Source organism: Cynara cardunculus (genome assembly GCF_001531365.2).
Source record: "Cynara cardunculus var. scolymus isolate 2C chromosome LG 11, CcrdV1, whole genome shotgun sequence".
Taxonomy (NCBI): domain Eukaryota; kingdom Viridiplantae; phylum Streptophyta; class Magnoliopsida; order Asterales; family Asteraceae; genus Cynara; species Cynara cardunculus.
This window is the reverse complement of record NC_037538.1, coordinates 17,546,524-17,570,551: the sequence shown is the minus strand read 5'-3', so window position 1 is coordinate 17,570,551 and position 24,028 is coordinate 17,546,524. Positions and strand designations below refer to the sequence as shown.

General features: G+C 36.7%; 1 protein-coding gene across 1 annotated transcript; it reads right to left on the bottom strand.

Moving 5' to 3' along the window:
• Nucleotides 1-22,807, bottom strand: LOC112520818 (AP-2 complex subunit mu-like). Its single transcript, XM_025129413.1, has 13 exons — nt 22,560-22,807; nt 16,578-16,755; nt 13,167-13,257; nt 12,635-12,729; nt 12,384-12,473; nt 12,251-12,299; nt 12,033-12,171; nt 10,063-10,179; nt 3,582-3,672; nt 3,355-3,497; nt 1,837-1,951; nt 1,095-1,139; nt 1-486 (listed from the first exon to the last, which is right to left on the bottom strand). The coding sequence occupies exons 1-13, from the start codon at nt 22,640-22,642 to the stop codon at nt 406-408; spliced, it is 1,317 nt and encodes a 438-aa protein (XP_024985181.1). The 5' UTR covers nt 22,643-22,807; the 3' UTR covers nt 1-405.
• Nucleotides 22,808-24,028: the final 1,221 nt, after the last annotated feature.

Sequence of the window (24,028 nt, the reverse complement as noted above, 5' to 3'; positions counted from 1 at the left end):
AGCAATAATGAAAACAAAATTTATAAACTACAAACATCAAACCAATGATCATACAAAACCAATTATCCTCCCTCCCGAAATTACACAAACACTGTGCAAGACATACTATAGTCGTATAATACATCACTCGATCCGTATTCATCGCAACCCATACAAACTGCATTTAAAGAAAGGAGGGGGGGGACCTCATGCTCCTAACAGAGAACACGCCTTTACAACACGAATTTTGAATGGAATCGATTGTTCTGTAATCCCAAACATAATTTTAAAAACAAAATGTACCTGACGTTATACGATCGAGATGACTTCTTCATCACGATGGAGTGGTCAGAATAAACAAGCTCGACTATGTATCCCGACTCCAATAGGTTCACGACATCCAAACGTATTATCACGTCACTATATCTAGCATCTGATCTCGTATGAACCGGCTTTGGTAATATACCTAACCCACTCCACAGTATTGTAACCACTCTTCTCCCATACCTGCAAAATGATCAGATGATGAATGATTTATCACTCACTGAAAGTCGGGGTTCTGGGAACGGGCTGGCTCAACTGGTAAGAGCATCTCCAACATATTCTATATATAACTTCTTCAAAATGGAGAATCAAAAGCTAAAATATCTACGAGAAATTCCATTCAGCTGCAATAAATTCTCCATTTTAGAGATTTCAACCTCAATCATATTATTAAAATTTTCAATAGTTAATATCCCAATAGAAATGAAAATTTACTCAAACTTGATTGGTGGGAACAATAAAAAATTCTCTTTCCTCATGCATTAAATTTTTTGAGAATTCTCTGAATTCGAAGATTTTTCTCTTCCCTCGTGTTTAGTCTATTTTAGAGACTTTGAGAATCTGTTGGAACAAAAATCGCTCCAAAATCTTCATTTTTATCTATTTTTGAGAATCTGTTGGCAATGCTATAAAGACCTTGGGTTGGCTACCCAGAGGTCACCAGTTCAAGTCCCCTCAAAACCATCGGTGGCTGGTAATTCAAGGGACCATTAGATTAGTCGGGGTTTTGGGGGTTAACAATATATAATTTGTTTACATCTTCAAGAACATGGAGTATGGGTAAGATGTACCTTCAGAAATCTGACTCGTAATCCAGATGCCGTAAACATAGGAACCTGCAAAACCACAAAGCTGTTCTGTAAGCGAAAAACATAAGCTAAGTGCACCAAGTAGCAGGCTGTAACTACCATGTCCAAAGACGAGACAGGACCCCAAAACCTAAATTATATGAGAATTTTTTATACCAAAGAAGAAACACGGTAGCAGCTAGTATACAAATCCAGAAATCAATGGAACTTATTAGTTTATCATATAATACTTCCCCCGTCCTGGAAAACTGCAATATTTGACTTGGTAGATGGTTAAATAAAAACTGTTTAGTTGTAAATCAAATGTCTAAAGGATCCGTAATATGGGCAAGATAAAGAAAACTTGGAGAACAAAATCGAAGTTATTAACCTTAAACAAAATGATTATTAACGCGCTAAAAGTAGAATTAAAACTTCCTAAAAATGTTGCATGTTTTTCTAAGACAACCCAAAATAGGAAATTTTGAATTTCTTTGGGGATTGGTGGACTGGAACCAAAAACGGACCGACCTAAATCAGTTCAGTTCCAGTTCTAGGATGTTTCGAACCGTACTGGGCCAAGAACCTTTTCTTAAAGAATCTAGAACCAACCCGAATTCTACAGTTTTTCTCGGTCCGTGCTGGTTTTGACCACCACTAGTCTCATAAGTTACAGATGATGCTTTTATATCATGAAGACTGCTGATGAGGGTACCAAAATATGAAGTTCAATTGAAACTGTTACCTGAAATTCCATCTGTATTGGTGGCCTAGTCCATGACTTCTTTTCTGCAATCGTTGAAATCAACTCCACTTCTGCACTCAATGTTGGCTCAGTTTGTCCCGGAAACTTCCTTATCCTGCAAAAGTTTTATATAAATGCATACACTAACAATCACCACCTAAAGAAATGAATGCAGAAAACCGAAAATAGCTTTTACAGATCAAGTTAAAGTACATGTCATATAATCAATAAAAGTTGCAGATTTCCCTTGAACTTAAAGAAAACACCTACGCATTAAAGTGTTTATAAAAATATTCATAATGCATGCTTGCTAAGCTACATAAAATAGAGCCCCACCACAGCCACAGCCACAGCCACAACATAAACGGGCATTATTATAATGGAATAAAATGTGAAATTTATTGGATGATCATGTGAAACAACAAAAGTGATTTAATGACCAACAAAATTAACTGCATTTGCAACAGAGCCGCACCCAGAATTTTTTTTAAGTGGTGGCACAATTTAACAATAAAAAATATCTACATAAAAATTTCACAATATTAGTATAGATCTGTTTGTTGGTTCCTTGTCCCTCCATAGAAGAGACCCTAGTTCCAGTCCTGCCTAAATGTCTTTTTAAAAACACAAGGTATATTAAAAAGCCCCAAAATTTAAGCTAAAAATTAACAAATTTGACACCAGTAAGACTCGAACCCAGGCCTTTTGTACAAAGGTAGAAGCATTAACCATCTCCACCATCAAAGTCTTGCGCTTAAATTTCAGTTTCAAAAACTATATGGTGGCACCCAACAAAATAATACGGTGCCACCCTTCGATAACGTACTTTTTCCCCTTACGACGGAATGATGAAGGAGTGGCCCGTGCCACCGTATCATCAATTCACCCCTGATTTGCAAACAAGAGCAGAACTATGCTTTTTCCAGTTTCTTGCTAAACCTTTAGATCTTAAAATTTCTGGCCCCGACAAACCAAAGCATATCCAGAGCAGAAAATTTTAGTATTTCTTGTCATGATTGTCGCTTTACAAATCTAGATAGTGACATAATATGAGATTGGATGCTTGTGATCTGTTGCAAGGACTGTCATGTCAAAGGGTCGATTTACCGATCTATTGTTGTAGTACTCCTTCAATCCAAAATAATTGCCCACATTTCTATTTAGTTTATCCCAAAATAAGTATCCATTTCAAAAAGTAAGTGCCTATTTTCCAATTCTAACTTTAGTTATGAAATGATGAAATTCATCACTCCCTATATTAGTAAGGGTAAAATTGTCACTTAATTAATTAAAAGGTGTAATAATTACACATTTCTAAACTGTGTACCTTTTCTACTGTGGACATTTATTTTGGGACAGAGGTAGTAATAAAGTAAGAGCAGAATCCGAAATTTGAAATAAAGGATGCAACATATCACAGTGATACTGTGATAGTGCAGTACTAAGCCAATGATGCTAAATTCACGGAGTAATCAGGAAAGTGTTGAAACCAACTCAAAGATATATTTGGATACTCACTTCCACACCAAGCAGTCAATAGAAGCATTATACTTTGCACGGCCTGATGTCACTTGAAAATTTGTTTTGGCTGTTTGTTTCGGTACCGGAATCTTAATTACAACTCCAAGTGCAAACATTTTTGCACCGAAGACACTCTTGACCTGGAAAAAGAGAAGGATAAATTTGCTACACTAAAAATCCATAATGTAGTGCAAAATTACATAATTACTTGCTCATCTGCGAACCTTAACATTTACTTCCATGCGTGTCCTCCCCAATTCTTTGATGGTAGGCAATACCCGGAATGGAAGAGTTACACCCTCAGTGATCCGATACCTGTGAATAAATCTCTAATTATCAACAAAAAATATGGGCTCTGAAAAAAAAGACCCTGATAAAAAAAGGAAATGGAGAAGAGAAAAAAAAAAACAACTATGCAAATAAACGGTAAAGCACAACTACAAACCAAGAAAAGGCTGATGCAACACCAAGTAGTCTTGGCCCAACTAGTAATAATCAGCCCACTGTTTGGAAAGTGTATGCTAGTAGGCCCAAGGCCCATAAAGAGAATTAGTTGTGTTTTGGTTATTAAATAAGGAGTGTCTGGCATGTGTGGGGGGTCATGCCAAATAATTTTGCAATTCTTTTTTCATATTGAAAAAGTATGAAGAACGGGAGGTGTGAAGATTCATACGTATTCTGTTAGACTTTGAGCATTAGATTAGAGGAGGGAAGTCATCCCTGGAATCCATTGTTGGATTGAGTCCGTCTTCATTTCTTCATTGTAATCCTCTATTTTACCTTTTCATTTCAATCAAATCATTACGTGATCATCTTGATTACGTAATATTGGTCCGACCTACCGGATGAGATGGAGACTCGCCTGCAATCTCGTGTGGAAAATCATGAGGAAAGGATTCAGCAGTTGCATTCAGATGTTCTAGAGATCAAGGAAGCCCTGAACTCTGGAAGAGGATCAAGCGGAACAAAAGGAATTTCGATCGTATATGATGACTTGGGTGAAAAATCAACAGGGAAAGGGTCCTAAATGGGTGGGACTTCTGGATCCGAACCTACCACTCCACCAAATGCAACCACAGGATCAAGATTCACTCCACCAGTTCCACTGTTTAATGCCAATTTCAACTCTGGAAGATTGGGAGATAATCAATTATGTGCAGCTAAGAAGATTAAGCTATCGGAATTATTCGGTTTCGATCCTCGAGGATGGATTGCGAAGGCCGAATTATATTTCGAGATCCATGGAACGTCACCTGAACTTCGAATGCGTTTGGCTCAATTAAGTATGTCAGGGGTGGCGCAACACTGGTTTTCGGTGGTGAAGGACATTCTCGTGGATCTGAGTTGGGAGCAATTGACTCAGGAGCTCTTACAACGATTTAGTGAAGTGGAGATCCAGAATCCATATGAGCAACTATCGACGATTAAACAGGTAGAATCCATCCATGATTATATTGACGATTTTGAGTATTTACTTTCTTTGGTTCCTAGACTCCCTGAATCCCAAGTTCTGGGATATTTTATTTTTGGGCTTCGTTCCAAAGTCAAACAATGGGTGAGGCTTCATTGTCCTCAAAACTCGTTTAGATGCGATGTACTTAGCTAAGGATGTGGAGGAGATGTTATATCCTTCAGAAAACACGGTGTTATCTGCCAGATATCGTTATCAGGGACAATCATTTTTCTGAGAAACGTTTGTTTGCGTGTCCTTTTAGTCCAGTGGACCAAAGTGTGACTAAGGCCCAAAGTTTTAATTCTAATATGGACCGACGACCTACAAGTCGGGTGGAATCGGCTAGGTCTTCGCCCATTGTGTCTGTGGTAGGTCCTCAACGAGACGAGACCACGATAAAACTCTGGAGTACAGAATCGGGGTACAAAATCTTTGGCGAGGTCTGAATGGGAGGCTCATCAGCGTAAGGGGTTATGTTTCAAGTGTGGAAAGCAGTTCGGTCCAGGTAACAAATGTTTATAGGGAAGTTTTCGGGTGATTTTGTTGGGAGACAATGATGAAATTGATGGGAACGAAGAACATCATTTGTTGAATCAATCGTAGGCTGAAATTTTTTCAAACAAAGGTAATTTTGATACCGGTGAATGTGCGATTATTGAATTTTTGGGTGTTGATACGAACTCTATAGCTCGCTTCAATACAGTCAAATTGGAAGGCTTACTTAATGGAATTCCTATCGTAATTTTAGTCGATAACGGTGCTACCCATAATTTCGTTTCTAAACGATTAACAGACGCTTTGGATTTGTTGGTAACGTCTTTTACGAGTTTACAAATCAAGTTGGGAGATGGTCATAAGGTCTTTGTCAAAAAAATGTTATGCGCTTCCAATTACTCTTGGAGAGTGCGTATTCACCGTCGACGCTCTGTGTTGGACATGGAAAATCTGGATATGGTCTTTGGAATTGAGTGGTTACAAACTTTGGGTGACGTTCACAATTGAGACTCAATCGATGCGATTCCAATATCTTGGACGAGATGTCTGCTTACAGGGAATTTCATTGCCAAATACGGTGCAATCCTCCTTACAGAGTTGGTTATCAACAGCTGAAGTGTCGTGGTATTCGACAGAAGGAGGACAAAATTCTGGAGTGTCTCCTAATCTTTCGACAAGTCAGTCGAAACAATTATTGGGTTTATTTGAGAATTTTGTTGCTATCTTTAAAGAGTTCTCGGGATTGCCTCTAATCCGAGCGAGAGACCATGCCATTAATCTAGTACCAAATCAAGGACCGGTTTGTGTACGTCCTTATCGTTATCCATATGCGCACAAATCTGAGATCGAACGTCAAGTTCGAGAGTTGGTGTCATTAGGGGTTATTCGACCGAGTAATAGTTCTTACTCAAGCCACGTGATCTTGGTTCGTAAGAAGGATCAAACATGGAGGATGTGAGTGGATTACAGGGCCTTAAATAAGGCTACCATACCGGATAAGCACCCAATTCCGGTTGTGGATGAGTTAATTGACGAACTCAGGGGTACTAAATATTTCTCGAAGTTGGATTTGAAATCGAGGTATAACCAAATCCGGTTCGAGAAAACGACATTTCGCACGCGTGATGGTCACTACGAGTATTTAGTGATGTCGTTTGGGCTCACTAATGCTCTGGCCACTTTTCAAGCAATTATGAACGATATTTTTCGACCTCATTTTTGTGAATGTATTGTCGTATTTTTTAAAGATATTTTGGTATACAGCCCCACATGGGAACAACATTTACGTGATCTATCGACCACTTTAGCCACCTTGGTCTCCCATCAGTTTGTGGTGAACCAGAAAAAATGCTCGTTTGGTCATACGTCAGTAGAATATTTGGTCACATAATCAATGGCAATGGGGTCTCAATGGATCCAAAGAAGGTCCAGGCGGTTTTGGAGTGGCCTACTCCCAAGCAAGTGAAGGGAGTACGTGGATTTCTCGGATTAACAGGGTATTACCGGAAATTCGTTCGTAATTACGAGTCGGTTGCTAAGCCTATAACATAATTGACAAAGGACAATTTCCTATGGAACATCGAGGCGCAACGGTCGTTCCATCTCAAAACAGCGGTCACTTCGGCTCCCGTTCTCGCTTTACCCGACTTTTCGTAATCCTTTGTGGTAGAGTGTGATGCTTCTAGTCGAGGAATAGGAACAGTTTTGATGCAACAGCAACGTCCGATAACATTTTTAGTAAAGCCTTGAGTGATCGAAATTTAGCCAAGTCGGCATATGAAAGTGAAATTATGGCTCTAGCTCTTGCGGTGCAACACTGGAGAAGTTACCTGTTCGGTACTACTTTTACGGTGTATATGGATCATAAAAGCTTAAAACACTACATCAACACATCACTACTCCTAATCAACAAAATTGGGTCGCTAAATTGTTGGGTTATAATTTTGAAATCCGTTATAAGGCAGGTCGAGAGAATAAAGCAGCTGATGCTTTATCAAGATGAGATGACGTCATGACGAAGTGGAATTTCGAACAATGGTTTACCAACCGATTTGGTTCAGGGGGTTGGGTTATTGAAGGAAGCAAAAGTTGACCCGACACTACAAGAATTGATTCAGAAATTTCAACAGAACCCCAATTCGATTCCAAGTTACACGGTTCACGCGGGTATTTTGTATCACAGGAATCGATTGGTCATTCCTCAAAATTCTAAGTTCATTCCCGCATTGTTGGAGGAGTTCTGTAAGTCGGCCACCGGGGGACATTCGGGTTACCTCCGTACTAATCGTCGACTTACGTCAAACCTATACTGGACAAGTATGAGTTCTATGGTCCAACGGTTTGTGCAAGCGTGTGACATATGCCAACGTTGCAAATCGAGTTCGCTTACTCCACCAAGCTTATTACAGCCGTTAGACATTCCAGAGGCAATTTGGGAGCATTTGTCTATGGATTTCATCCTAGGGTTACCTAAATCGAAGGGTTTTGACGCTTGCTTGTGGTGGTTGATCGACTATCTAAGTATAGTCACTTTATTTTGCTTCGACATCCTTACACGGCTCAATATTGCCGACATTTTTGTTCGAGAATCGTCCAGCTTCGTGGCATTCCTAAGTCAATTGTAAGTGATCGTGACCCTCTTTTCATGAGTCGATTTTGGCAGGAACTTTTTCGTCTACAAGGCACTCGTCTCTACATGAGCTCCTCTTACCACCCACGAACGGATGGCGAAACGGAGGTGATCAACTTTTTTTTAGAATCCTATCTTCGATGTTTTGCAATCGATCAGCCCCGTTCTTGGTCTCTATGGATTCCATGGGATAAGTTTTGGAACAACTCTACTTTTCATGAATCTACAGGTGTCTTACCGTTTGAAGTGGTTTATAGGCGTAAACCACCTAACATCTCTCAATTCATACCGCGGAAAGTACGGGTCGAAATGATGAGCCAGGAGCTTCAAGACTGTGATGAAGCTCCAAGACCATGATGAAGCTCTTAACTCTTAAACAATTGAAACTTCATTTGGCACAAGCTCAGTCGGCAATGAAACCACAGGCTGATAAGAGGCGTCGTGATGTCGACTTCCAGGTAGGACAGCTTGTTTATGTTAAGTTACGTCCTAACCGTCAGTTACCGGTGGTTCAGCACATCAACCAAAAGTTGGCTTGCTCGTTTCTATTCGAGATCCTGGAAAAGATTGGTCCAGTTGCATATCGTCTTAAATTACCCCAGAGTCAAAAATCCATTTGGTGCTCCATGTATCTCTGCTAAAGAAGGTTGTGTAGAACGTTAATATAGAACCTTCGTTACCTTCTAAATTTGATTTAAATGTCGCAGATCAGTTAGTTCCCGAGGCGATTCGAGCGACTCGTTCCTGTACTTGACATGAAGAAACAGTGCAACAATGGCTTATCCAATGGCGGGGGCGTTCGCTAGATAAAGCAACGTGGGAGGATGCTATGAATATTCAAAGTCGGTTTCTGGATGCTAGTCTTGAGGACAAGACCATTTTTGAAGGGGTACCAAATGATATAACACCCAACTAGTCTTAGCCCAACTAGTAATAATCAGCCCACTGTTTGGAAAGTGTATGCTAGAAGGCCCAAAGCCCATAAAGAGAATTAGTTGTGTTTTGTTTATTAAATAAGGAGTGTCTGGCATGTGTGGGGGTCATGCCAAATAATACGTATTCTGTTAGACTTTGAACATTAGCTTAGAGGAGGGAAGTCATCCTTGGAATCCATTGTTGGATCGAGTCTGTCTTCATTTCTTCATTGTAATCCTCTGTTTTACCTTTTCATTTCAATCAAATCATTACGTGATCCTCCTGATTACGTAACAAAGGCATTAGGTGCAAAGAGTGTCAGCATACCAATCTACTATTACTTAAAACTGGGGAAAGACAAACAGCATTGTGCTTACGTGAGAAGAGAAATAATATGCAAAAATATTAACAAGATCATCGAAAGTAACAAGATGAATTAAACTAGATCAATACAAAGGCCGTCCACAAGAAAAAACAGTGTGATGAGAGGTTTGGTAGTTCCTCTCTATAAGCCTTTGCCTTCTTGTTGTTGTATATCTAATTTGTACACATCTTCTCTTTATTTTTAGGGACTTCGGTGTGTTACAGACAGAGTTCGAAAAGCAAATTTTTTAAACAAATTCTTCTTTATTCATGGGTAATGAGTTTTGAAGTATTGGGTGTGGCTGTATTTGTAGAAGCTTTGATTTTCGTGCTTATCTTAATTGTTGGAATAGTATAAAGCCACTTAGCGTATAGCGTTTTTAAGTATACACTCGGTGTATACTTCATCGAAGCAGAGTTTTTCTAAAGTAGACAATGATACCCTTCTTGCTATTATTTCCCCAAAAGCTGGTAAATTGGGAGGATAGGTAAAAGATATTCTTTGTTGTCCTTCATCAATGTTGTTTTTCAACTGGGGCATGAGCTAACTATTGAGATTTTTTGGACTTTGCGGACACATACTTTTTGAAACGGTTCACGCCTGTTTTACAATGACCATCCCTGGATTGGCTTCATAGAGTAAGAGCACGACTCATGATGATCAACGATATCAATCAAATTGAGACAAATTGACAAAGTAAATATAAAATATAAAAAAAATCAAAATTTCAAAAAAGGATGTTTGTCTTAGCATACATGGTACATGTTATAAATTGGCTGACACAGTGCAGTAAAGTGATTTAAACATGAGCTAGAAGAACACTTAAATCAAAAGGCATAGCAAACTTACTTCATCAGTTCGAATTCACCATCCGGGGGCACAAAGCTCACAGTCTTCTCTGAATTAAACCTGGTCAAGTTTACACATTGATGGAAAGTAACATCATCGAGCTCAATACTTTTGCCACTGCAATAGATTGCAAAGTCGAAGCATTAGATCATCAAACTGATTAACGGAATTATCGCATAATCAACCGACCATAATAGGATCAACATCCAACAGTTAAAACTTAGGGTAAAATGAACGAGATAGCAACTTACTTTCATAAATTTCCTTATTATAGTATTGTACTTTTACAGTTTTTTCTTATTAGAGCAATGTACTTTCAAATTATTTTTATTAGGGCATTGTAGTTCAAAAAATTTACTTATTATAGCATTGGCTAACCTTTTGATTTAAATGTACCCATTATACTAGGCTTCCATGCCACCTCATTGTCCACTTAGGCTGTCCAATGTCCACATGTATTATACCGCTGACATGGCATTTCTTATTACAGCATTGTACTTTCAAAAATAATTTTATTATAACATCACTAGTTCCACGACGTTGTACTTTTAGTTTTAATATTTTATTATTGAGACATTGTACATTTAATCAAACATGTTAAACTAAATTTAGTATCTGTTTCTAATCTCAAATTTTAATTAAAAAATCAGTCTCACAAAATCGAGATTATAGCAATGGGTAACCTTTTGATTTGAATTAAGATGACATGACACAAGTTACCATGTTTCCATGTCATGTCATGTCATTGTCCACATGGGACGTCCATGTGTAAAATTTTGCTGACATGGCATTTCTTATTACAACATTATACTTTGAAAAAACTTTGATTTTACATATTATTTAATAAATATATTAAATGAATTAAAAAAATTCTACTTTATTCATTATTATACCAATATTAAGAAAACTAGTAAAACACAATTTATCTCGCTAACAAATTTAAAAAATGTGTTTTTTGAAAGAAGAAAATAAAATTTGTTATGTTCTCTTTACCAAAAAATATTTATCTTTTAAAGAATATATCATACTTTTTTAAAAAGTTTGAGTTGACATAAATATGTTAAATTGATTAGATTTTTTTTATATTCATTAATATAACAATATAAAAAAAAACTTGTAGAGCACGATTTCTCTCTCTCATTAAAAAAACCCCTTTAAAGATATGTATTTCTCTGAACAAAATAAAATAAGAAGTGTTACATTTTTTTTACAAACAAAATAGGTATCTCCAAAATCATATATCATATTTATTTAAGAAATATTTTACTCAAAATATTTAATTTGCATGCTATTTAATAAGAAAAAGTTACAAAATGAAATGTCTTTTTAAATCGTAGCAATGAAAAGTGAATCATTAAAAATAATTTGAAAGAGATTTTTTTATATTTTATTTTAGCCATGTTATCAAAATGATATGTCGTCCACATCACCTCATTTAAGCCAAGGAAGCAAAAAAAAGGTAACGGATTAACCGGTTTAAAAGGTAACAAGTTACTCATTGCTATAATGGGTAGATTTTCCAAAGTACGATGCCCTAATAAAAATTAATTTGAATGTCCATTGCCGTAATAAGAAAAAGATGGAAGTATAATACTATAACAAGAAAATTAATGAAAGTAGGTTGTTATTTCATGCATTTAACCCTAAATCTTATTAGAAGCAAATTAGACTTCCATGAGATCATTGGACGGTGACCAATATCTACATATCATATGTCATGGTTTGGCTATTATAAAATTTACAGAAAAGGTCTTGAAAAGGCAAACACTAAGGCATCATCCATCCATGTCAACTTTCCAGGCCTTTTGGATACAGTAGAAACATACAGGTTTTCAAGGAAAAGATCCCTTGAAAATGAAATAGTGAGAAAAGGGTAACGACGCCAAATCAAGCATACAAAAGTAAAGCAAATGGATGAATGAGGAAACATATAATCTGGTGGATGAGAAATAAATGACTTCAAAAATTACCTCTTAGTAGGCCGTGACTTAAGTTGAGACTCTTTCTCAAGTCCAATTTTGTCATTTAATCCCAACTTCAAATCAGGCATTCCCGAAAGGAAACATTTCATAAGAACTTTTCCAGTTACGTCACAACGTAGTACACTACCTAGAGCACCAAATTATGTGTCAAGAAATGACATGTAATATATAGCTATACGCACATATGAAGCACAATACAACTGTACCTTTTGAAGACATAAGAAGATTAACACTTTCCACAATATCCAGAAACACCTGCAACCAAAAGTTATCATGATCTAGCACAAGAGAGCATTCACATAGATAGGAATAGATGAAGATAAAACAAAATCTGGTCACCTCATTCTTTTTATAAACAAGACCCTCTCTACGCCAGCCAACAGCACCAGTTACTTGTAAAGTTGCATTGGGAACAGGCTTATCTGTAGGCTGTTAAAGTTTATTGATAAACAAGAAACAAGTCAGCATATATATGATATCTATCAAAAAGAAAATACAGTTTTGCCAAAAAAGATCGTTAATCCTCAGGACAGCACATGTCCTGCATATACTCGAAGACAGACAAGTTTAAGTAAAGGATCAGATCTAACCTTGGATGAGAATGGTGACCGTACACCTTCCTGAGTAATGTAAAGCTTCAATATTTCAGGGGAAAGATTTTGTGGATAACCGAAGTCCATAATTTCTGCATATCGGATATAGATATAAATAATTTGCAGTGGAAAACAAAATATAATCCTATAAAGAAATAAACGTGATGATGGCTTCCTTTGTAAAGCAGATAGGTTGATGTAGAAATGACACATTCTGACACATTCAATTCACAGAACGTGCATGAGAAAGAGGTTCAAATGCTTGTGCAAAAGAAAATAGAAGGAAAACAAAAATGGTTCAAATTACTTCAGTTTCGTAACTTTATTTTTTGGTGCTGACCAAAAACAAGTAACCAGATGATGCTCAAATGTATATGCACCAAAGCAAAAAACAGAATAGAAGCATCACTAAACAATGTGACTGGTGCATATAATATACAAACTTCTGCATATATTTAGAATCTCTTGGTAAAATATATACTATAGGAAATAATAAAATAACTCGAAGAAAGGTGTTGGAAATTGGTACCGTCCAACAACTCGTATATCAAAACAAAGTTATTGCGGATGGCATCCTCATCGAAAGCACCCCCAAAGTAAGATTTGAATAAAGAAACGGCCTGCATGAGGAGAAAAAAAAAAGTTAAGAATGCAACTTTAAAGAGCAGCCAATCCATGGTCAACTACTTTATGTTAGATAGAGGAAAAAAAGAAGTGAAAGCTATGCAAAAGCACACTAGAGAGGATTTAGAGAAGTTTTAAAATTAAACTTTGTTTCCTATAGCTTTTATCTTTTGGTATTCGTAATCGTTTATGCAGGGTTTTCTTACCTAAAACGGTAAAACTAAAAGACCAACTTACTAAATGTACTTCACCACAAACAGCAAAATTTTTCCGCCAATTTGATGCACATACGAAGCTTTAATTAATGTTTGTTCAAAAGGCAAGAAATAATATTATCATTTATGGATTGGTATTACAAATTCCTTCACAGTTGCAAACAAACAATATCTTTGCATCCACATATTAAGTAATAACCTGTTGAGTCACAAACACCCTTGCAAACTACTAATCTCTGATTGCAATTAAACGTTTCAATCCATCTAAGTGACAAGAAATCTTAAAGCCAATTGAACTGGTTTTATACATCTTGGGTAACATATGTTAAGTTCAAAACCATAATGAAAAGACAATAAAAATTATCGAGCAAAAGTATTACAAACTGCTACCTTTTTCTAAAGAAAAAAGACAGCAAACATAAATCTAGTAATCAAAATTCATAAAGTATTCCCTGGGCTTTGACACTTGTTTCAGTTGCATTCCGAAACCAAAAAGTTATCAAATCATATACTTAGGCAACGCCAATCATATTAAGTACAGCATTTTCATTGAAAGTGGTCTACAGGCACTAAAGAATATTGAACCTTAAAGTGAGCCATTAATTAAATAGTGTTTGTTTTAAAAAAATATTAATGTTGTATCGAATTATGGTTTTTCCTCCTCTGCTTCCATTCATTTCTTATTGACAAAGCATTGAAATGAGTTGCATTAGCCACTAGTTATTATATACAGAAATTACTGATTTCCAGTTTGTATGCCTGCTGGAATGGAACTAGTAACAGGTCATTCAAGATTCATTGTCAATAGATATAACGAAGACCAAGTAGAGGACTCGGGAGAATTAAATCATGGAAAATAGTCGGAATTAGAGGGACTTGATAAAGTTATCACTTATCAGTCTTGGGGATCCCAAGAATGTCAATCTGAAATTCAAACAAAATTTAACGTCTTTGTCATCACATTGGCCTTTTAACAGAAAGCTAAAGCAGCAGTAGAGAAGGCAACCAGTTATTGGACAAGAAGGGGAATGAAGAGGTTCTCTTGTGTTCTTGGAAACACATTCTAGTCTCAAGATGTGAGGAGTAACCGACTACAGCATATTGGGCATTCCTCTGAGTTGGATAGTTAATTCGTGGAATATGGTTGAAATCAGATTTTCAAAGTGGTTTACTAATATCAAAGCAACGGATGCTCCAAAGTGTTATCATGATGCTAACCTTGTCTGCAATAACCACATCAGGGAATAACATTTTTTTCCCTGGTTACAAACATCAAGTATTGACTGCCCTGAGATGATTGGATTGCCTAGTAATCTCACAAATCTCAAGACTTAATATACATGTATGCGTATATGGGACTCAGAAGAACTGGTTTATTTGGATAACCAAAAAGGGATGGGAAAGCTTTCACCTTCATCAATTCGTCGTCTAAACCTAAGATGCATAGCAAAATCTAATGGCACTGCAAAATCTTCATATTCACACTATCCACATCAATAATAAACGGTAACAAGCCCCCTCCCCTTCTTTCCAAGTCTCCAGTTATTAAAAATATGGCTTCTACAAAATAAAAGCATGCCAACAGGCATATATCAATTGGAACTCAAGAATGGTGTGTTTATAGAATATTTAGTGGAATGCATATCCGTTGTTAGCAATGAACGAATTGAAGCCTCTCCTAAGATGGGAGTACAATAACAATGATTATCACATGTTTTATGTCTACCTGCATGTTTCGCTCAAACAAACTCAGTTCATGCTGATCCCTTTAGTTAGGCAATCAGATGATGATTTTATTGAAGTGATGAAACTGATGCTTGTGGTGGTCCAAGCATGTGATTGACAAAATATATTCAGGTATACCGATGCAAAAGGAAACTAAAAACAATAAGTTCAATGACTAGTTTATCTAGTTTTCATGTCTTTCATTAAAAAAGGCCTTTCTCGCACTTTCTCCCTTTCCCACACTCAAGATAATATGTCGCTTGAGTTCAATTTCTCCACTAGCCACTGCCCCTTGGCCAGCCAGGCACAAGCGGTGCATTTCACTTCAAACACATACGTTGTGACTTGGTACATATTGGCCCCTCCTCGTAGGGGTGTGCAAAAAGTTATTCAATCCAATTACAACGAACTGGGCCAAAATTGGATATCTATATGTAATTGGATTAAGTCGGATCCACATAATCGGATCGGTCTGTTGTCAGATTAGTCCAAAATCCAATACAACCGCACTGATGTAATCCAGTTACCATCCAATCATATATACATATATATATATATACAAATGTGTGAATAATTGGTTGAAATGTACAAATAGCTGGTTCCAGATATTGGATGGATCCAACCTGATTCAATAACCAATAGTAACATTCAATGGATGGAACCGATCCAATCCAACGGTCAATTGGATTGGATTGGATCAGTTTTCCACAGTTAATTGGATTGGACCGGTTGTAAAATCAAACATCCAATAGGCAACGAATACTTGCATTGGATTGATTACATCCAAAAACATTGGATATGAACCGATGATTACCCCTACCTCCTCATATCAGAAAATTTGTAACTAAATATAGTTATAATAAGAAAAATAGAACAAATATTTGTTTAAGGTACACCAAAATTGTCAAAGCATCAACAAATTCTTAAAATGAAGAAAATGGAGGTTTTGGGCAAATTTTTGCTCCAACAGATTCCCCAAAATGGAGAAAGCATGAGAGTGAGAAATTCTCCAAATTTGGAGAACTCCCCAAAAATGATTACCATGAGAGAAATACACTTTTTATTATATACCCACCAATAAGACACATTGATCTCAAATGTTTATAAGAGAGAAATAATATTTTATAAAATGTATAAAATATTTTAATAATATAATTAATGTTGTAATCTCCAAAATAGAGAATCTATTTCAGTTGAATGTATGTTTTTCGGAGATTTTGAGTTTCGATTCTCCATTTTGGAGAAATTTTGGAAAATCTGTTGGAGATGCTCTCATAGTATTGCATTTGGCATGTTTAGCATGTTAACTGAAGGGAAGAGACAAAAGTGAGAGGCACTAAGCTCATAGGTGGCACATATTTAATATGATGCATTACCTCAACAACAAACTTGAACGCGCATGCGACATTGGCATTGCTGCTGACAACAATCACAATGTAAACATTGCTAATTCTCATATAGAAGAAAGAGCAACCTCCAATCTGCCGCACAGGACATGTGCCTAGTTCCTTTGTTTGCATTATGTGCATTCTAAAGGCATCCACCATATTTCCCCTAAAAAATGCAAAAATAGAAAACAAATAAAAGCATGAGCACCATAAAAATGTATTTTAGGCATTTAAAACTTTAAAAAGGCTCGGGTCTGTGATATAATCACTAATGTACTCAATTAGATAAGCAAGTTCACAAGTCACGTAGAAAAACGAAGGCTTTATTGGTTGACTGTTTGAACTTAACAAACGCACCACTATATCAGAGTTCAGTAATTTCATACTGTAGAACTCTAAAATAATGTTTGCTAAACAAGTAAACTAATTACTAAACCCACAGTCTATATACACATAGATGTTTGGTAAATAATAACATGCTAAAATATGGAAGGGAACAGACAGTGCATTCAGACTTAGTCAAGACAATGTCACAAAGATTGATGTTTAAAAACAGCAGGAATATGGCTAACAGAAGGTACTGATTGAAGTCAAATCAGATCACCTTTCTCAAAAGCTAATATCATCTGAAGTCTCTAAAGGAGTTAAGCAACTGACATGTGGATTATATTAGGAGGTAAGCTCCTTTTGATGGATAGCTACATCAGCTATTACACCTCTAACTGAAATTATCCCAGTGATCTAGCCTAGTGGCAAATCGTGGGTGTAAGCCAATTGTGTCAGGTCCCAGGTTCAAGTCCGGGCATCACCCTTTGCTACTTGGACTTGCGCGACTTACCTCCCCCATGATGACTGGAGGAACAGTACAGTGGGGGGCGCTCCAGAGGTGGGGCATATACCCTCTTTTCTCTAATTGGAACTTCATCTGACATTTATTTCAAAACCCTCAGTTGTCAGAAGGTTCTCCTACTTGAAACAGTTCTTGTCTTACCTTATCTGTTTACAAAGATCATTTAGTTCTTGCGGCCAGTGGAGTTTTTATTTATAGTTTTCACTAGCCTGGAGAACTTTGAGAACCAATAGATAAGAGGACACTGTCACACAACGTCTGAGGAGAGTTTTCTAATTGGAAATCAATTTCTATGGCTTAAAAGGCAGTGTATGTAAAAAGATTGTCAATCTACTGCAAAAGTTACACTTAAATAACTAGCAATAAGCATGTCAATAGTGTCACTTATGGTACATCAATTGCAAAATATTGATATACAAGAAGTAAATAACATTATTGTGTAATTTTCAACCAGCCCACGCCACGCCAACCCCCAAATAGAAGCACTTTTAGTGGCGACAATGGTAATGGGTCTATCACATAGTCATATCATGAATAAATAAATAAAAATACTTCCTTGAGACACAGACTGAGTTTATTTATCCCCAATTGAGGTTGATTATAGAATATGGAAAAACAACTACAAGTTTGAATCAAGATGAAATCGAACACACTTTGTATACATTACTTCTCATGATTACAACTAGTAACGACAACACTCTAATTTAGCTCATAGCAACCATGGAAGTAGTATCCAACAGCCAGGTAATGCAATATGACGCCCACCATATAGTCTTGGCAATGAAGAGTCCTTCACTATGTGCTATTATATATCTAATGTATACAATGCCGTTAAGCACAAATATTCCAACATAAAACCATCAAAAATTAAAAAAAGTATATTAAATATAGAGAGTGTAGTATATTACACTTCATGTTCATAGACTTCAAGAAAGCATATGATAGTGTACCACGGAATATGATTTGGACAGGTTTGGAAAAGACGGGGGGTACGATGGAGGTATGTCAAGGAGATTCAGGATATGTACGGTAGATAGGGGATGTGTATAAGGACACTGGTGAGTGACAGAGAGTATTTTCCACCAGAGATAGGGCTATACCAAGCATTGGCATTAAGCTCATTCCTATTTGTTGCGACTCTGGATGAGGCTTCCTGAGGAAGCCAGTGAACTGTTCCATGGTTTATGTCACTCACGGATGACATTGTGCTGGTAGTGAAGTCAAAGGTGGAGGTGAATGAGAGATTGAAGCAGTAGAGGGTTGCTTTATTGAAAGTATATCTACGAGGAGGTGGAAGTCAATATCGAGGGGCAAAGGGTACCCCAAAATGATTGTCTTAAGTATCTAGGCTCCATGATTCAGAAAAGGTTGAGGTCAAGGATGACATAACACATCGCATAAAGACGGTGGTGTGGCTAAAGTGGAGAGCTGCCACGGGTGCTTGTGTGACAAGAAGGTCTTGCTAAAACTGAAAGGAAAATTTTACAGCATAGCCATCAGGCCCACTATGTTGTATGGGTCGAAGTATTGGGCGATAAGAAAGGCCCATGAGAGAAAAATAGAAGCTGCATAAATGAGAATGCCTAGATGGACCTGTGGTAGAACCACGTTGGACAAAATACCAAATGGAGTCTTCTAGGCAGTGCTGGGAGTTGTGCCTGTCATGGATAAGCCAAGGGAGGGAAGATTGAGGTGGTTTGGTCATGTTCGTATGCAAGAGATGACGACAACCAGTGAGGAGGGTAGAAATTTTGATGATCGACAGGGCGAGGAATAGGCCAAGAAGGACGTGGGATGAGTAACTGAGATTGGATATGGAAGTTTTAGGCAGTTCTGAGGACATGACCTCTTATTGAAGTTCTTGGAGAATCAAGACGAGGGTACCGGACTAGGGGGGTCTAGAATAAAGAAGAGAGGTGGATAGGTACAGGGTAGGGGATTTGGTTAGTGAGGGTGTGTTGGTTCCGCACCTTGGGGACGTTTTCTTTTTCCTATGCTTGCTTTTGTTTATATTGTTGTTGCCTACTTCTTAACTAGTTTCCCAAAATTTAACATATTTGTCTCTCTCTTTCTAGTTTTAGTCTTGTTGTTTTTTCTTATCTAGCTTTCCATTTTTCAGCATATTTGTTGTCATCCCTTTCACACACTTCTCACTAGTCGGGGGTCGGGGAAACAGCCCTCTACTCTGTTGGGTAGAGGTCAGGTTTGTGTACATCTTAACCCCCCCCCCCCTAGCGTGGGATCCTACCATCGGGTGAGATATATTGGGCTTGGTTGGTTTGGTTTATTAATTACAATTGAAATATGCCCACATTCAACATATTAGGACACTTGATGCATGTTATAAATTAAAATACATAATATATCAACTAGATATTAAGACCTAGAATTTAATAATTAAAAAACATACATACCACGTAACTACTATATTTCCTGCCTAGAATCTAGAATTTATTTTCATACTAAATTGAGGGCTAAAAGTTCCAACTGAAAGTATTGTGGCTTCAATCACATGCACATCATGATAAAGAATTGTACAATGCTTTGGATTAGGTAATTTTAACTTTGGAAGAAAGAATAAATAAAAAGTAAATGCAAACACATACTTGCTAGAGAAAGAAACTCAATAGTTGTGATGTGAATTTTGAGTTTCCTTATTAGTCTCCGCATCTAGTCATCTAGTAGTTCGTCTTACTGATCCACTGCCCAGCACACGATGGGTTAGGGCTTTAAGTTGGTTGTCTTAATTGATTTAGGTAGATGTGCTTTTTGTTTATCCATTTAGCTTTTCTTTTTGGAGTAAATTTGAGCTGACAATGATGTTAGAAAACCGCCATTTCAACCCATATCGGACATGGCATGCAACGAGTTACAAGCTGATCATCATTAAACCCACATCAAAGCAAGAGGATGCCATGCTATTTGAAAACTGCTAGGAAGACAGGAAAAAACATCCTGACAACTCTTATTTAGCTATAAATGTCCATTAAGTCAGCAAGCAGTCTATGACAATATTTAGTGCAGGAAAGTTGCACATTGTGCAACCCCCTTTTACATATAAAGACGATGCAAGAACGCAATTGAAGAGTTAAGCTATGAGGTCATGGAGTCATGTATCGCATAAATGATAAAACTACAGTAACATGTTACAGAACAGTTTTTGGGGAAAACGAAAATTTTAGGGTTTGTATGTTCAAACAGATATGAAATCCAGTTAATAAAAGCATTAAGAATTAAAATTCATCTTGTTCAAAGGCTTGTGCATGACCTGTTCACTTGAAGAGATGAGTTATGCTTACAATCCCTAGCTTTGTTGCTTCACATACCTTTTATGAGCGATTAGCCCAAACCAAAGTTAAATACTGATGCATGGGATTTGTGGTTAGGAAATTATAATCCAAGTATTCCACCATAAAAATCAGCACATAGCAACAATTGTTGTATTTGAATCTCATCATAGGCTATAAATAAATAAAAAAACAACTCAACAAAAAGATGTCTTGATAAAAAAACTATCATAATTGTCTCTAAACCATATTACTAATGACCACTATAAAAATAAAATAAAAATTCTAGAGCACCATCCAAAATTGCTTTTCAAAGCAGCTTCCTCTCTTTTGTACTTATGCCATATACATATTTTCGATACACAATATACTCCTCCTTCCCAAAAAGAAGAGACATTTTAACTTCGAAAAATCAGGCATGTTATTTTCAACCGTAAAATTGTTGTGCAGTGAAACTTGGAGAGAGACAAGAGAACCTTGTTAAGCTTTATAACAAGTACTACGCGTTAAAAATTGTTGGTTAAACAAGTAACAAACAATATATCACCCCTATTTGATAAGTTCTAGATGTGACCTCAAAAAGCTAAATGAATCTCTTCTCTTCATTTTAATTAAATGGAGTGTGCATATAATAACATGTAACAAGAGCAAGATCATCTAATTTATTGAATAGCATCCAAAAACTGTAAGGATAGGCACCAGTCTACAGAATGAATAAGAGTACTACAGCAAATATACTATAGTAACTGTTTCCGCCCGAGAACGATAGCTGTAGTTTGGATCATATTCTAAATGATCATCATTGGCACCAAAACAGATTGATAGAAATAGAGTAAAAGGGCAAATACATCAAACCAAGGGTCAACATTGACACCTCAGTACAAACCTTGCAGGGTGCTTGTACAGCTGTACTACATTTGTTTAATGATTCAGGCCTCTGATGACTAGTGTACATGAGCGACAACTGACTACCCATGTCACATTTTTATCTGACACTTGAGGAGTAGCATATATGAACTAATGAACCACAGGTGGCAGAAATAATGATATGTTTACTGACCACCAGATGTAGTTCTCAGCAAGAATGAGAAAACTGTCAGAAGGGGAAAAATCAGAACAAGTTCAAACTCACAGGCGAAGGCATCGCGATTCTGACTTGACAAACAATTAACTTACCAATAACTCCATAAAGTTACCAATTTGACAATCATGGATCGTTCCCAAAGTGGAAAAATTAAGGATTTGAAAGCAATTAAAATAAAGCTTGTCGTGCATCCAATGAAGTTAAGTTCATGTCTATATGCATAAGGACACGTGGGCATCTGGAAGAACTAGCAATTGGAGGCCCAAGCATAGATGAGAGACCCCATCCGCAGAAACCAAAGGATTAGAACCCTAGACGTCACACACAAGCAGGAACAGAGACCTAAGTCAAACCGTTTCAGTTTTCAACAAACTTTTCTTCGTTGTTCAATTCTCATCAATCCCTTATATTTGTATGTTTTATACAGCCTTTCTTCTATTTTTATGCAAATTGCATTTCTTGTAACCCAATTTTAGTGAGATTTTAAGCGTTTTGCGCTGTTTTGTTACTTACATTTACTCCAAACCATGCAGTTGACTATGAAGCATACAATAGCAAAACACCAATCAACAATAGCAGCCTCGACCTTACAAATTGATACGAAGATTAAGAAAAAAAGTCTAAGGAATTGATTCCCTTCCTCGATCCATACAAATTGTTCTTTTAACACAGTAAACGATCATAGGTTGAGATATATAACACAAACAATCAAACACTGCAGAGAGATAGTAGAGAGACAGAGAGCTAACCCAACATCATCACGATAGAGACGATTGATGAGAACATCACCACGGAGATTTAAAAAGTAGATGGCGGAAGCAGCCACCGGCATCTCTGAAACCGATCAAGGGGTTGCTCCAATTCACAAATTGACAACACACATAGACTACAATCTGATCAGATCTAGGGTTTTCAATTCAAAATTGGGATTTTTTATTTCTTCTAGGAACGCTTCAATGGAGTCTCCGATACTAGTAGACGGAAGCAAATAAGGGCAGTCGCCGGTCAGCACAAAATGCATACTCAGGTTTGTGTAAGTTACAAAATTAACCCCTTTACTATCTATAATACTTTACAAAGTCTTAAGTACAAGTTTTGAATAAGAGATTACTATCATTTTATGCAACAAATTCAAAAAACTCTTAATTACAAATTATTATGCATAATATAAAAGTTGTTTATGCAACGGTTTCCCACAACACCAAAAGTTTTCTTCTTCTTTTGTATCCTTTCTCTGGGACCAGCAAAACCAAAAACATTTTTTGGTTAGAAAGAAGAGGTTTTTCTTCTTCACATACCTCGTTTGACATAACAATGGTGGTGTGGATGTATCACCTCGATGTATCTTATTTCATGTATCAAAGGGATTTGATGTATCACAACCTCATTGATACATATAGCTCCCTCCTCCCTGTTGATTTAATTTCACAGGTTCTTCAAAACCCTAAAACTTGGATGTATGCTTTTCTTTTTTGTATGCTCTATTTCAATTTTGATTTCTGCAACCACTTCTGATGAGATTTTAGCTTTTTTTTCTTCTCTTTGGTTTAACGATTGATGAAGCCAAGGTTATTTACAACTTAGAGGTAAGAATCCTCTTTTGCATCTCTTTGTTGTAATTGGTAATTTTGTTGATCATGTTCAAGTTATTTGTGAAGTTTGGTTATAAACAGTTGTCATCCTCATTTCGTTTTTGTCTGTTTCCATTTCATCTTATACACACACTTTTCTGGCTACATGTTTGGGACTGCATTTTGTTTCCATTTCATTTTTGGGCATTTGGCAAAAAAATAGAGTATCAGTTTGGAGTTATCAAATGTATATATACATGATTCTTCATTATGGTAAATTAATAATAGGTTAGTTGGTTTTATTGCTTGAACTTTCTTATATTCCTCTACTACTAACATTTCTTACTCGGTTGATTATTTGGATAATTTTCCGGTATGCATTCTTGATATCAAACAATTTTTGTTTTTGATAATTTTTTTTTCAAATTGTTGGTTTGGTTGATTATTTGGACTAGACTGGTTTGGTTTGTGCTAAATTACAGCTTTACAACATGAAAATATAAACTTATTCATGCTATAAGAACAAAGTCATAGTCCATGGTTCAGAACCTGCTTTCCAAATACCATGGTTCATAATTTGTTTTCCAATGCATGTTATGAACTATTGTTCTTCTTTTGATTTCATTTTTGTCTGTTTCCATTTCATC

Coding starts and splice junctions, on each gene's coding strand:
- LOC112520818 (XM_025129413.1), bottom strand. CDS start 22,642: ATGCCGGTGGCTGCTTCCGCCATCTACTTTTTAAATCTCCGTGGTGAT. Junction 12,300..12,383: donor TTGTTTATAAAAAGAATGAG/GTGACCAGATTT, acceptor TTTTGGTTGCAG/GTGTTTCTGGATATTGTGGA. Junction 12,172..12,250: donor TCTTCTTATGTCTTCAAAAG/GTACAGTTGTAT, acceptor TTGGTGCTCTAG/GTAGTGTACTACGTTGTGAC.